Source organism: Pelodiscus sinensis, chromosome 4 (genome assembly GCF_049634645.1).
Source record: "Pelodiscus sinensis isolate JC-2024 chromosome 4, ASM4963464v1, whole genome shotgun sequence".
Classification (NCBI taxonomy): domain Eukaryota; kingdom Metazoa; phylum Chordata; order Testudines; family Trionychidae; genus Pelodiscus; species Pelodiscus sinensis.
Genome location: NC_134714.1, coordinates 102,499,869 through 102,514,519, shown reverse-complemented (window position 1 = coordinate 102,514,519; position 14,651 = coordinate 102,499,869). Strand labels below are relative to the sequence as shown.

At 45.6% G+C, this 14,651-nt stretch overlaps 1 protein-coding gene across 13 annotated transcripts in view; it reads left to right on the top strand.

The window, feature by feature from the left end:
* The window catches only part of MICAL2 (microtubule associated monooxygenase, calponin and LIM domain containing 2), a 243,117-nt gene that overhangs the window by 172,807 nt on the left and 55,659 nt on the right, over positions 1 to 14,651 (top strand). For 12 of the 13 annotated variants that reach the window (XR_012903606.1, XM_075927882.1, XM_075927881.1 and 9 more), the window contains 2 exons: positions 6,645 to 6,834; positions 14,074 to 14,246. Coding sequence is in view for 11 of the 13 variants with exons in the window: in XM_075927882.1 (XP_075783997.1) it covers positions 6,645 to 6,834; positions 14,074 to 14,246 (363 nt within the window). In the remaining 2 variants the exon portion in view is untranslated. Of the gene's footprint in view, positions 1 to 6,644; positions 6,835 to 14,073; positions 14,247 to 14,651 lie in introns of those variants that run through there. The other variant, XM_075927888.1, reaches the window with a different exon arrangement.

Genomic DNA, 14,651 nt, shown 5'->3' with positions numbered 1-14,651 from the left:
GCATGGACGCTCTTTCGCAAGAGAGTTCTGATGGCCGTTCACAGAATGGCCATCAGAGCACCTGTGCTTTTGCACAAGAAACCCCTGTGGACCGTCCATACACACCTTTTTGTGCAAGAGCTGTAGTGCAAAAAGGAGTTATGCCTCACAGAAGGAGGTTTACCTACACCGCCAAAAGTCCTCTGTTCTTTTGATTGACTGTAGATTTTTCTTGCACAAAAACACGTTTGAAGTGTGGACACTCCATGGGTTTTTGCACAACAACAACTATTTTTGCACAAAAATCTTGTAGTGTAGCTATAACCTGACATAGGTCAACATTAGCTGCCTTTTGTCAGCCATGCTCTGCATCATAGACCAAACAGAGAGAAATGACTGACCTTAAATTGTTGTTTGTATCAGGGTTGGCCATTAGCGCGATGAGCTGTGTGAGGTAATATATTTGACTATTCTTCTTTCAGATAGTATGCTAACTGTAGTTCATCCACACATCTAAATCAAAATTTAAAATGGGACAAAACTGAAATGCCTGACCTGCCTAGCTGTCTAAGGGTAGGGCCAATATATCAAAGGGTGATCTATAAGTGAGTCATACCTCATATACATTAGAGAGATCTGTTAAGTCCAGTCCCTGACAACAAAGGATTTAGGTATATATTTATTTAATCCTCATATTTAATGACTATTTCATAGAGCTGGAAGGGACCTTGAGAGGTCATTGAGTCCAGCCTCTGCCCTCCCAGCAGGACCAAGTATCATCCCTGACAGATTTGCCCAGATCCCTAATCAGCCCCCTTGAGGATTGAACTCCCAACCGTGGGTTTTACAGGCCAATGCTCAAACCACTGAACTACCCCTCCTCTCAGGGTTATGGGTTATCTGACTGCAAGTCATTTAACACCTTTATTTTTGAACGCCACTGAATATACTCTGTAGCTATGAAAGGGTCCCCTTTGTGCCCTTACTTGTAATAATTATGTCTAACAGTGAAAGGCACTGTCTTGCCATGTCCTTCTGTGTTCTCGTCTGGAAACACTGCTGAAGTTACAAACGGCTTTCTTCAGTCGGAGTTGCTGGGTTCTTTTGATCACTGCATCACTGAATACGGACTCAGGAACTTCAGATTCCCAGATCTGAACAGTTGGGTGGCAGTTGTACATAGATTCTGATGTTCCTTCCAACTTGCTCCTCTCCCCCTCTTCCCCCCCGCCCCATACATACTTTAGTTCTTTTCCCAAAGGAAAACCTTGCTGAAACATGATTGCTTCTTTTCAAATGTTAGTTTTGAGTTTGGTGCTCAGAATCAGTTTCACAGGACCAATTTTCTGTTGGTTTTCTGTTCCCTGGGTATTACTCAGCAATTTAGGGACCAAAGAATCAAACCAGTACTTAATACTGTGCTAGCATTGCAGAACCAAAGTCTATTCTCTCTGTTTCATTCATCATTAACCACATTGCCAACTCATTCTACAATCTGTTGCTGGCGGTGATGGTACAAAGACTGATTTTCAGATACAAAGTCCATTTAGCACTGCCAATTGTTAGAAAAATAATGAACCAAGCAAATTTAACATAGGAGTTGTTGAGGATAAATATGAAACACAAGTTTCATATTTGAGATGGACCTGAACTAACATCTAGCTTTGGGGCTAAGCAAGGATCTATTGCTGGAATTTTGTGGCTTAGCTCTTCATTTCATCATCTCTGAACATCCCTACACGTTAGCTGAGTTCTGATGGGGATGTGAACTTCACAAGTCAGGCCCTTCTTTAAAGTTTGAAGTTGCTTTCCCACACACCACTGCACATTTAGCTAAATCCTTCAGTTACAAGGAAAAGTGTTGTTTCTCTCCCAGTGTGTCTATCTGGAAGCAGTTAGTTCAAAGTATACACAAAAGAGTTGTTTATTCAAGGTTTGGGAGGGCGGGTGGGATGAATTCAAAACAGCCTTGTTCACATGGTTGAATATGGTGCCAATTTTAATTGAAAAACAGATTCACTCACCTACTAGGAACGAGGGAGAGATTTCATATTTACTCTCCCTGTAAAAAGATTAGATATTGTGAGCCTAGGACTGCAGTAGGAGATGCTAGAGTAATGAGGACACTTACTCTGAAGAAACTAATGCAAATATTTAGGTTGAATAACAACTAGAATCACTTCCAGTAAATGAAACCTTTGGAACCAGCTTTGGCAATTTGGATGATCAGAAGCCTGTCAGTGATTGCAAAGAGGAACACTTCAAATGTCTAAATTAGTGCAACCATGCATTTCTATTTAGGGTAACCTAAAATATAGGATGTTTCACAGTGTTGGATAAAATACATCATCTTTATTTCTGTGCAGATTTTTTAGGCACATACCTCTTGGGTGCTTTGCCAATACATTTATTCTCCACACCCCTGCAAGGTGGAAGAAATACTGTCCCTATTTTGTAGGCAGAGGAGTTAAATTGTGAGATTTTCCTTAATTTTAGTGGAAATTGGGGCACAAATTTCTTCAAGTGCCTAGAAAAATCCCACCTGAAGTGACTCACTCAACATCATACAGGACAGGACATCTGTAAGGGCATGTCTATATTAGCGAATTATTTTGAAATAACTGGTATGACAGGGTCAGGCCAGAGGGCTAGATTAGGGAGAGAGAAAGGCAGCAAGGGCCTTGGCTAATCAGGAGCAGGGGAGTCAGGACTGCTGTAAATCAGTCAGGACCAGCTGATCTCACTTCAGACTGACAGGGAGTCTTTTAAAAAGGAGCCTTCCCTGCTGGAAGAGGAGAGAGTGGGAGAGGAAGTTGGAGTGAGAGGAGACCAGACCAAACTGGGAGAAAACCAGAAAAACTGAGAAACAGCAGTGGTGCCAGAGACTACAAGAGGGGGGTGAGGAGTTCCATTGAGGGGGTTTGGACTCCCTGTTCCCCATAGCCTAAAAGTCCAGCCAGTAGCTGGAGGGGACTGTTTATCCAGCCCAGGATGACCAAGGGCACCTACCCTTGTAGCCAAGTGACGAAAGCCCAAACTCTGGCAAGGACAAGCGGGACCAGTGTTGCATTACTGAGACTGCCAGCTAGAGTATTGAGCAGGGATTACCCTGCCACACTCCCCTTATTTCAAAATAACAGGATGAGCATCCACACAGCAAGCCCGTTATTTTGAAATTATCTTCCTGACCCTGCGAGTGCCACAGGCTAAGGCAACACCACGAGGGCCTGGTGCAGGAACTTCTTGACTGCCTCTGTTCTCTCAGCCAGAACTTTGAGGAGTGCCAGGGTTGCCGGGCTGATCAGGAGCTGAGGAGGAGGATGTGGGAGCTGCTGTAGCATCAGCATGAGGCCATGCTCCTCAATTATCACTATCATGGAGTGCATAATCATGGTTATGGAGTGGTCCACAAGCCACCTCCTGGCACCCACCCCCGCTCCCCTGGCTTCTCCTCCTAAGCTCCCCAGTGACCGCTGGGGCCTGTGAACTTGTGGCAGTAGGACCTCCTGGGCAGCCAAAGCCTCATGAGGTACCCGAGGCAGGCCGCCAGTTCCAGCCCTATCCCTGAGACCCTCCCCTGTGGTATATTCCCCAAATAAAAATTGCTGTTGTTTTTTCAAACAAAAATACGGTGGTCTGTAGGGGAGGAGGAAAGGGAGGGGTGGAGGAGAAGAGGTACACAGGGACAATGCAGAGGCTCCTTGTGGGTAGCTTGTGGGAGAGTCTCACAAGTGGCCTTGGCTGAAACTCTCCCTCAGAGCCTCCCAGATGAGCATAGCCCCCTGATGGGCTTTCCAAATGGCACTGGTGTCTGGCTGCTCAAAAGCCCTGGCCAGCTACTCAGCCTCTGCCCCCAGGTGTGGCAGGACAGTCTCCCCCTTGCTCTCACAGATACTGTGGAGCACACAGCAGGCCACCACCACATGGGGGATGTTCTAGTTGCCGAGGTCCAGGTGGGTGAGGAGACTCCGGAACCTCCCCTGGAGGCGGCTGAAGGCAGTCTCCATAACTATGAGGCACCTGCCGAGCCTAGTATTGAAGGACTCTTTGATGGGGTACAGGTTGCCCATGTAGGGCTTCATCAGTCAGGGGAGCAATGGGTAGGCTGCATCACCCAGGATGCACATGGGCATGTCCATGCTCCTGATCTTGATGGTGTGGTCGCGGGGGTGGAGGGGGTGGAAGAGTGGGAAGTGCCAGCGTGCATCTTGTGGAAGACGCTCGAAGATGCGTCATGTGTCTTCCCTGACCACCTGACGTAAAAGCCTGTGACCCAGTCCTCGTGGTCCATGGGGGCCTGCAGCACAACGGAAAAGTACCCCTTTCTATTTATATAGTTGGAGGCACAGTGGTTGGGGACCAGGATGGGGATGTGGGTGCTGTCGATGCTACCCCCTGCAGTTGGGGAAGTCCATGGCAACAAAGCCAGTGACAATGGGGTCCACCTTACTAGTAAAAGACTCAAACCTTCATTAGCACAGCCCCAACCATCCATCTTCCCATGCTGAAACTGGTTCCCCACCGAGTAGTAGCTCTCCAGCGTGGCAAGCTTCCAAAGTGTGATGGCGATGTGCTTCTCGAGGGAGATGGCAGGTCTTATGCAGGTGTCCTGTCTCCTGAAGGCAGGAGTGAGCCACTCACAGAGCTCCAGGAAAGTGTCCTTCTGCATGCGGAAGTTATGGAGCCACTGCTGGTCGTCCCACCGCTGCATGTCGATACGGTCCCACCCGTCGGTACAGGTCTCCCACTGCCAGAAGCAGCATGATTTGCATAGGAGGATGGAAGGGAATGTGGTGCGTGAGGAGCACTAGGGCCTGCATGAGGATGTCCCCCAGTCGGGCTGGTCTTCATGCTCCTGCAGCACTCTGAGTGTGAGGGGTCGTTTTCCAGGATAGGTTGTAGATTTTTGTTAGTCTTTAAGGTGCTACTAGTCTATTTGTTGTTTAAGTTTTTCCTGTTGCAGACTAACTTGGCTACCCTTCTGAAGAACAGAAAATAAAGACACCACAGTCTGTTTGTGTTTGTACCCTGTGTTTCTGTGTAATGAATGGGGAGCAGGATGGAAGAACAAACACCACTCAGGTTGCCAGGTTAGGCAACTGGTTAGATTAGAATATGCGTATATGATACTGCAGTATACATTCTCAGCCATGGCTGGAGAGCTTTTCTGAGTGCCTTTGTATACAGTCTACAAGATGTGTAAGGTTGCAATGTGAGATGATCATTATAGGCATGAAACAGTTGCTCAGAACTGCCCTACAGGCAAACACTTGAGCTGTATTATAATATTTCTGTAGTACTTGTGCTCTCGGCCAATTGTCTTCCATGACCAAATAGTGCAAGTAATTTTTGTTCGAGTAACCGCTATTAGTTGTAATCTGTAGGGGTGATGGATGAGTTCCAGTCGTGTGTGGAAAGCTGTACTGATGCCACTTAAAATGGATTTATTTCATACCTGAGAGAACAGTTCCTCATCTAGACATTCTCCTTTCATTCAGACTGGAGTAAAGCAGGGGTAAGTTTAAGTTAAGTGGAAGCTGGTATAATTGAGAGGAGAATCAGACTAGTGTATGGGTGAGTCTCGTGCAGAGCGGGCAAGTAGAATGTCGCAAGAGAGAGTTTTGGGGGGGGCTGGCAGACAAGCAAAAATAGTTATTTCTGTTTGTGTTTTCTTTATCTCCAGTCATCCTGGTAATGGTTGTGTACCTAGATGTTGCTGGTAAACCTTCATTGTGTTTTTGTAAGCTGAGTTGTAGCTGTTTGATTCAACTCTTAAGGGCGTTGGGTAGGTGATGGCCACCCAAATCTTTTAGGCGCTTCTGAAAAATCTCACCCATAAAGGCAAGAGCACTGATTTCTGAGTCTTCGTTTCTTCTGTATGGATTGGGAACCCAGTGATCTTGACAGTTGATTGCCAATAGAGGTTTCTCATTCCCATACTTAGGACTACAAGAAAAAAATAGTGCTCTGAAAAGACTGGACCTATTTTTGCGCTGCCCAGCACTCCTAGTTCACCAAAAACTATACAAAATACTTGCAGATAAAGGGCTTGGGTTCCCCTAGAGACAGATGCATTGTCTGTATGTGGGGGCCCCCTCATCAGCTCAAGGGAACACATCTAGCAGGTCTTGGCCTGATCCATCCTTTTTCTTCAAGCTACTTTAAAGAGACCACACAAGTTGTGGGAAGAAACAGTGCAAATTTCTCCAGGCTACAGGCAAGGGGAGTAATGCTGCTCCCAGTCCCCCACCAGGCTCCCATCCCAGTGTTGGACCCTTTTACTGCCTCTTTCATACATACCTCTCCAGCCATCAGTAGCAACCATCTTTTATGCCCATATTTCCACACTCTAGTTTGGGCACTCCTCATTCCCCAGCCCAGTACTAAATGCCACTCATGCTCACTTGTCTGTCCCAAACTAATTCCCGTCTGGGGAATGACTGTGACCCCTTGGGAGGCCCAGGGGACTGGAAAAGGTCATAGAATTTATTGCTATGCTATGAAGACTGATGCAGTGTTTTAAGCAATGTAATATTAATTATTTTCAGAAGCCAATGAATAGATGCCCACAAGTAGTTTGGATCTGAATTCCCTCCACTGAATCCATCGCTCTTCGATGCCTGTGATGTCATCAAGTATGTTTTCATGTCCTTTGGTTTTTTCAGACTACTACTTCAGGATAGCAGATGAACCCACCTCTCCTAAGAAGCCTAAGAATGCCCCTGAGCACAATTTTGAGAGCAGGTGCTCAGCCCTTTCCTCTAACTGGACTTCTGTGAGAATCATCCCAGAGGAAGAAATGACCGAACATGACCTTCTGGCCGTTCGAGTCATGGTAACCAGTGATGGAAGCAGGTATATAACCTACAACCACCTTCTCCCCACCACACTCACAAAGCTGGGTCTGTTTCTCCCAGGAACAATTTAACTACAAAATACAGTGCCTGGAGTTTCTTCAGAACTGACTGTTAATCACTGGCTAGACATATGACTTGCTTAACAGGACATTTTCAGACATTCACATCCCACACAAGGGCCTCAATCACATGATCCCTGATCTAATCCAGTTCAGCTATCGTTTTCCAAAAGTGACTGTACAGGAGTTAGAACAGTGGGAGTACAGTCATGGCAAAAAGGTCACATGACATGACTCTTATCTCTCAGAGAGAGGCTTCCCCGCCTCAGTAGTTCTTCTGGTTGTATGATGGGACTTTCTGTCCTTATGGAATTATAAATCCGATCATACTTTGATACTTGTATAAGAGACCCCAAGTCTTACATCAAAATTGAGAACATTAGACTTAAGCTTCTGTGCTCAACACTTCCTCCTTGGTAAGAGTCAGCTTACACCTATACAAGAAAGGCTAAGTCTGGATTTTTCAGTGAGACCAATTCTGCCTACTTAATCTGTTGGAAATGCAAAAATCTTTGATTAATAAGGAACTTTATTAACATTTTAGAATTTCTTTAAAATATCCATTAACTATCTTTTGGAGTTTGCTAAAATTAGATAATGTAGTCTCAGAAAAATTTGTCCTACAAATGTCTTGCATAACCCTCTGCAGTGTATCACATGTTTGGAAATATCCAATAATGTGTATTTCAGACCAGAGGGAAAAAATTCATTTCAGGATTCATCTATTACTGTCACAAGGGAAAACACAGCTGAGTGGAGGGAGAGATTCATATTTTCCTACCTATTGGCTAGAACATTTTGTAAAATGGAGGCTTACTGTGTAATATGTTTGGAACCAACAATAATACAGTGTGAGGAACAAGGTGGGTGATGTAATGTGGGTTTTTTGTATTGGACCAACTTCTGTTGGTGAGAGACACAAGCTCTTTTGCAACTGTGTATGTGCTCTACTATTCTGGGACTGACATGGCTATAACACTGCATACACTAATACAGTGTGGCTGTTAGTCCTCTGTGTGGCTGGACCACATACAGGTATTTGAATCTGTTCCAGCCTGTGATCTTTTGTATCTGGTCCTTTTGCTCAAGCAATAGAAACTTGTGCTTTAAAATGTAGATCTCTTTGGTTTAGTCCCAGCAGGAAACCCAGCCTAGGCTGGTGTTACATCTGTCAGCAAAATAGCTTGCACTATCTCTGCTGATATTGCTTTCCTGGTGTTACATTAAAACTGTAATCAGTTGTCTGACATGCTAGAGAGGGTACTTCAGTGAGTAAGTACGTCACTGGTCTAAAAAGGGAACAAAATGAAATAGCAAGTGACAAATGACATTCCGTGATTTAACAGTGCATTCTGTTCATGGGATTCTCAGTGGGAAGGTGCAAATGACAAACTAAATAAAATATTACGTGCGTTAAAAAGGCTTTGCTGCTTAGTACTACGTGTTGAACCTCTTTTGTCCAGCACCCTCACAACCTGACCAGTGTTGAACTAGAGAATTTGCTGGACCATGGAAAGTCAATATTTGTCTAGCAGCCAACACTTCCCTTGCTTACTGTCTACTCCTTTAGAAGACATTTATGGGTAAATTCAAGTTAAATAACAGCTCAGAACACTCAGATCCAGGGCTGGTGGCTGTAAACAAACTTTACAGGACCACGGGAAACTTGGCCATACCCGTGATAAGTGGACATTCCAGCTAACTAAAATTGGATGTTGCTGGACTAGAGTGTGCCAAACTATAGAGGTTCAAACTGTAGCTTTATGAATGACTACCTAATGAGTGAAGATTAGAGGACAAACTTCATACAATGGTATTTATAGTCTTTGCAGCCAAAGAAAATAAATACTTTGTGGGATGGGGGATTGTCCTTTAAAACAAAAGACCTCCATCAAAGTGAGTGGCATTTCCCTTTTTTTTTCTTATGGAACAGTGCCCAATCACAATGGTTTATCAATCTCCAATAATAATCCTGATTATCAAAGACTTAAACAGGGTTTAATAAAAATAGTTTCAGGCTTTGTTCGTTTACTAGAAATCAAATTTGATGCCTGTTATAAGAGGACTTCCTTGGCTGTTATTCTTCAGTGTTTCCATATATAGGGTATGTCTACACTACAAAGTTAATTTGAAATAACAGCAGTTATTTCGAATTAACTTGAATAGCATCTACACAGGCAAATCGCTATAAATTTGAAATAGTGGAGCCCTTATTTCGAATTTGGTAAACCTCATTCTACGAGGAGTAACACCAAATTCGAAATAGCTATTTCAAATTAAATGCTGTGTAGACACTTAATTCGAAATAGAGGACCTCCAGCCCTTCCCAGGGAGCCCGGGTGGCCACTCTGGGCACAACCAGGAAAACTTATTCTCCTCTCCCCCAGCTCCAGAGCCATTAAAGGGGTAGACCCTGGCCACAGTGCCTGTGCCAGCTCCAAGCCTGCCAGCCCAAAGCCAGCAGTGGCCACCGGGGCCCCTGACCCAGTGGCCCCAAAACATGAGCCAGCAAGCCACTGGCAACCAGCCCTCCACCGCTCCCCAGGAGCAGTCTGCCAGCTCTCAGGAGCCTGACAGGGGCTGGAGAAGGTGGGCGCTTTCCTGGTCCAGGGTGGAGATCATGGACCTTATTCAGGTTTGGAGGGGATGCCCCCAATTTCCGTGATCTGTGCACTAGACAGAGGAACATGGCCGTCTATGGCAGGATAGCTGCCAGCCTGGCCACCAAAGGCCACATGCAAACCCGAGAGCAGGTTTGCATGAAAGTCAGGTTGGTCCGGTGAGACCCTGAGCTTCCCCTTCTCCTTCCCCTTCCCCTTCCCCTTCCGCTTCCCCTTCCCCTTGCTTCCCCCTTCCAGCTCCCCCCTCCCAGGTTTCCCCCTCCCCTCTTCCACCCCCTCTCTTCCCCTCTCCCAACCTCATTTTCCCAGTCTCCCCAGAGGTTCATCCCCCCCCCCGTTTTGTTCAATAAACCCAGTTTCTGTTTTTGAACATGCGTGTCTTTTACTTGACATCAGGAAGGGGGGCTACGGAGGGGTAAGTGGAAGGACGTGAGGGAGGAATGGAGCACGAGCCCCCTGGTGGAGAGGACCAGGGAGGCTCTGAGGGCTCTTCGGGGTGGACGCTGTCTGTCAGGGCCTCCTGGATCCTGACAGCCCTCCAATAGACCCCCCGGATGGAAGCCTGCAGCAAGTACAGCCGGCTGATGGCAACGACCCCACGAGACACACCGGTGTGTCCAAGGGCAGCAGTGCTGTGGTGTCCCAAGTGCGGGCACTCAGGGCACTTCAAGACAGGACTGCTTTGCTGTCCCTCATCGAGGTAGACAAGCAAGCGGGGAACCCTGAGAACTGCCTGTCCGGGGTGGGAGCAGGATCCCTTTAAGCACGGAGCTCAGTTAGCCTCAGGCAGCAGCCCCACACACTAAGTCCTAACCTGATGCCCTGCCGGCACTGGTTCCGGCTAGCCTTAATTTCGGTTCAGGGTCCACTCAGTGTGGACGTGCTATTTCAAAATAGCAAAACGCTATTTCGAAATAGTTTTTGTGTATAGATGCATTATTTTGAATTTGCTTAATTCGAATTAACTATTTCAGATTGTTAATTTGAAATAGTGCTGTAGTGTAGATATACCCTATTAGAGTTAAGCATCATTGCTCTTATCAGCATGGGAGCAGGTGTTAGAATTCATCTGCTGAAACTTAGAGTTACGCTGTAAATCTGGACTCCCCACCAGAATTACCAACGTCCCTGTGATCATTATTCCTCATCACTAAAACATGGATGATCACTTGCAGAAGTTGTGTTTGTCTCTAGCTTACTGAAATTCAGAAGCTGTAGTGTTCATACTACAGAGCCCTAAAAAGCGCAAGCTGGTGACAAGGGACAAGGAGGTTCTAGATGAGTTCCTCTGGGTGTTTGAATCTGAGCAGGGAACTCCACCAAATGTGATTAGATACCTATGCTCACTTTCTCTTGGGTGTGATAGGGCTAGCATCCACAGGCCAATACAGCAATAAACAAGTAATACTTTTCCAAAACACGTGTATAAACATTATCAGTCTGCATCCTAATGACTTATGTATGTGGTTTCAGATGGACTACTCATAGTGAACAGAGTTAATCAGATGCTGTGATGGATAGCAGAAGTGCTGGCCAGCATTCAGTGACTAAAGGGTTAAACGCATGTAACTAGGGGATGCTGACAGGGAGCCAGAAAAGCCAGTGGCAGAATCTGTTGAAATTTAAATGGGAAGATATACCTGCCTGCTGTTTCTTTTGCATGAGTTTTAAGCTAGGAGCTGTGAAAGCCTGATGAATTGAACCAGGCAGAACTACCATGTCTATAAGATATATTGGGCATGGAAATGGACTAGACCTGGAAGTACGGATCAGTATGGATTGTGAGTAAATAGAAAAATGTATATTTAGTCATTATCAGGTTATTTCTCTTTGTTTTGTTGTTTGGTTAAACTTCTCTGTGTTAAACCCATGTGCTTCACAGTCACTATATCTAAGTTGCACCCAGAGATAACATTTTTCTCTGTGTGTTAATCTGTTCTTTCTTACTTGCTCTGTAACACGTAGCAACCAAGTATGCTTTATCAGGGATATCTTTTTATTTTGTTAATAAAATCATGTTCTTTAAGGTTATGATTTGATTCTTGTGTCCTGGAAGGTAGCAGGAGGTCTGTGTATGCATGCCTAACACTAAGAGATCAGCTATCAGAGATTGCAATTTGTTTTCTGTTTTTCTTTTTTTCAAGCTCTCTTGTGGTAAAAAAGCCTAGGGATACCCTTCTGGAAGAAGTGCAAGTTCTTCCTTCCTAAGCCTAAGAAGAAACAATTTGGAGGTTTTTTTTTTTTGGGTTTACTTGGTAGTGGCAGCTACTTCCCAAGGCCAGGGAATCTGACATGTTGGGGAGTTTTTGTAAACAGAAGCCTATAGAGGCAAAGTATTTAAGGTCTCTTGTGGGTTCCCAACTTCTGCACTCGCAATGCCGGAGTGGGGAGCAGCCTTGATAGATGCACATCTTTGCAGGGTGGGATCCTTAAACCTCCCAGAAGGAGGGGCAGGCTTGTAGAGTAAGAACCGCAAGAGATCCGTTCTATCCATGGCTCAGGAGCTGAGGGGTCTATGGTACCACTGATATGAGACTCCACTCCAGAGCCTATACAGTGGTGGAAAAGAATACCCACGCAAACTAGATGAGGTATTTTATGAGAAGCTGTTTGGGGACTAAAAAATAGGTAGGAGGAAGTCTAACCTGCCATACACATCCTGATATTTTCTCTTTATAGAAAATCTAAGACAGAGTCTCAGATTGCAGAACTTTTCCTCAAGGAGGATGGAGGAGCAGTCACAATCCTACTGAAATGACATGAGCTAATGATCTCGAGTGCTCAGGCCATGCAAAATTAAATTATTTTTGAGCTGGCTGAAAAATTGGCAATGTTGTTTGTTTACAGTATTCTTTAAAAATAAAATAAAAATGAAAATTGTTTTTTTCCTCCATTGAAAAGCTTTGATTTATTTCAACAACCTATAGTGCAAGTACTCATTTCAGATTGTCTGAGCCTGTTCCTGGATCAGAATTGGTAGATCACCCAATTTAGCTACACCCTCTCCCACCAAAAGACACAGTTCCTTTGTAAAGTGTCAGTGTTTTAAAAGCTGTTTACAAGAAGACTTCCAGGTGGCTGGTACTGGCGTTTCAGTGATTGTTTTAGATTTATTTTTGTGTTAGTGTTGTATGGTAAGATTCTGATGCCCTAACTCTGTTGCCTAGTATTTTACATTACCAGCCAAGTCAGTTGGGCTTCATGTGGAGTAATGGTGAGTAAGAAACGTACTCTGAGGTGAAAGTAATTTGACATTTCTTACAGGTACTGTCCTATTGCAACCCAGGTTGCTGCTAGTTCTTTAGGTTGCTCCCTGCTGGCTTTTACTGCAGCTAAGCCAGCTCTTGGGAGAGCTGCACACTCATTTACTTTCACTTCAAACCTGACCATTTTAAAAAAAAACAATAAATAGTCTAGTCACACCTTAAGAAGTGGGTTTTGCCCACGAAAGCTCATGATTCCATCTATGTGTTTTGCTAGTCTTTAAGGTGCTACTAGACTATTAGTTATGAGAGGGGTAGCAGTGTTAGTCTGAATCTGCAAAAGCGACGAGGAGTCCTGTGGCACCTTATAGACCAACTGAAGTGTAGGAGCATAAGCTTTCGTGGGCAAAGACCCACTTCGTCAGATGCATGTAGTGGAAATTTCCAGAGGCAGGAATAAATATGCAGGCCAGGATCAGGCTGGAGATGACGAGGTGGATCCAATCAAGGAGGATGAGGCCCACTTCTAGCAGCTGATCTGGAGGTGTGAATTCCAAGAGAGCAGAAGCTGCTTTTGTAGTTAGCAAGCCATTCACAGTCTTTGTTTAATCCAGAGTTGATTGTGTCAAACTTAAAGATGAACTGTAGCTCAGCAGTTTCTCTTTGAAGTCTGGTCCTGAAGTTTTTTTGCTGCAGGATGGCTACTTTTAGATCTGCAATTGTGTGTCCAGGAAGATTGAAGTGTTCCCCTACAGGTTAACCTTTGGTGTGTGCAGCACTGGCCCATCTGTAGGACAATTCAGCATGGCTGTCCCAGGCCCTGCGGCAGCTGTCTCAGCTGTCGTATGGATGGGGTGGTCCCCTGTACTCTGCTCCTGCTACTGTGGTTATGGGGGGGGGCAACCCCTGCTGGCACCCTGTGCCAGGCCCCCTGGTAATCTTTGAAGCTTTGTCCCTCAACAGGGAGGGCTTGAGGGAAGGGGTGCAATGGGGAGGGAAGAGGGCGGCGCAGGGGTTGGATTTGGGGAAGGGGATGGACCCGTGCCAGCAGCCACATGCGGGCTGGTTTGTGGTACTCCTCAGGCTGCAGATGGCCTGTGGGCTGTGAGTTTGAGGCCCCTGGTCTATGGCCAGCATGGTCTTAATCAGAATTATAAAACTGTTGAGACTATTGCAATTTTAGGCACATAGCACTGTCAGCAAATGACATTCCTATCGCCCAAATCACCTGTGGGGATGGAGGCAGTTGTACCTAATTTAATTCAATAAACCCTGACAGTAAAGGGGACACATTAGAATTAAATCCATTGCACATGTTTTCTAAAACGTTCGACTTTCTCATTTATGTTTTTAGTTCAGAGTTGGAATCTGATTTTTATGGTGACTCATCCAATTCTGAAATTAGAGAGGGACAGTTCTGGCTGCCTGAACCTGTATCCTACACAAAGCTCCTAAGTAAGCATGCGTCGCAGACCCCGAGTTCCATGAAAGAAGAGGAGCGCCGTGAAAAGTCCAAAGCTGCTGATGGTAAGAAAATATGCTGTAAATAAATTAGTCAAAACCAGTCATGCTCCAGCTACTTAGCAAATTTGCTATATAAGGGTGTTGTCAAAGAAAATAGGATCTTGTTGGTATTATCAGTGATGCAGTAAGTCTATACAGGCAGTCCCCGACTTACGCGGATCCGACTTACGTCAGATCCGCACTTACGAACGGGGCTTTCTCGCCCCGGAGCTCGCAGGCAGCGATCAGCCACCTCGACCTCCGGGGCGAGAAAAGCTGCTCCCGGTGCCCCTGGTCTGCTGGGGACCATCCCCAGCAGACCAGGGGCACTGCGAGCAAAGCCGCAGCGGCGGCAGGTCCCGCGCCAGAGCAAAGCCTCAGAGGCGCGGCACCCCGCCACTGCGGCTTTGCTCCCTGTGTCCCTGGTCT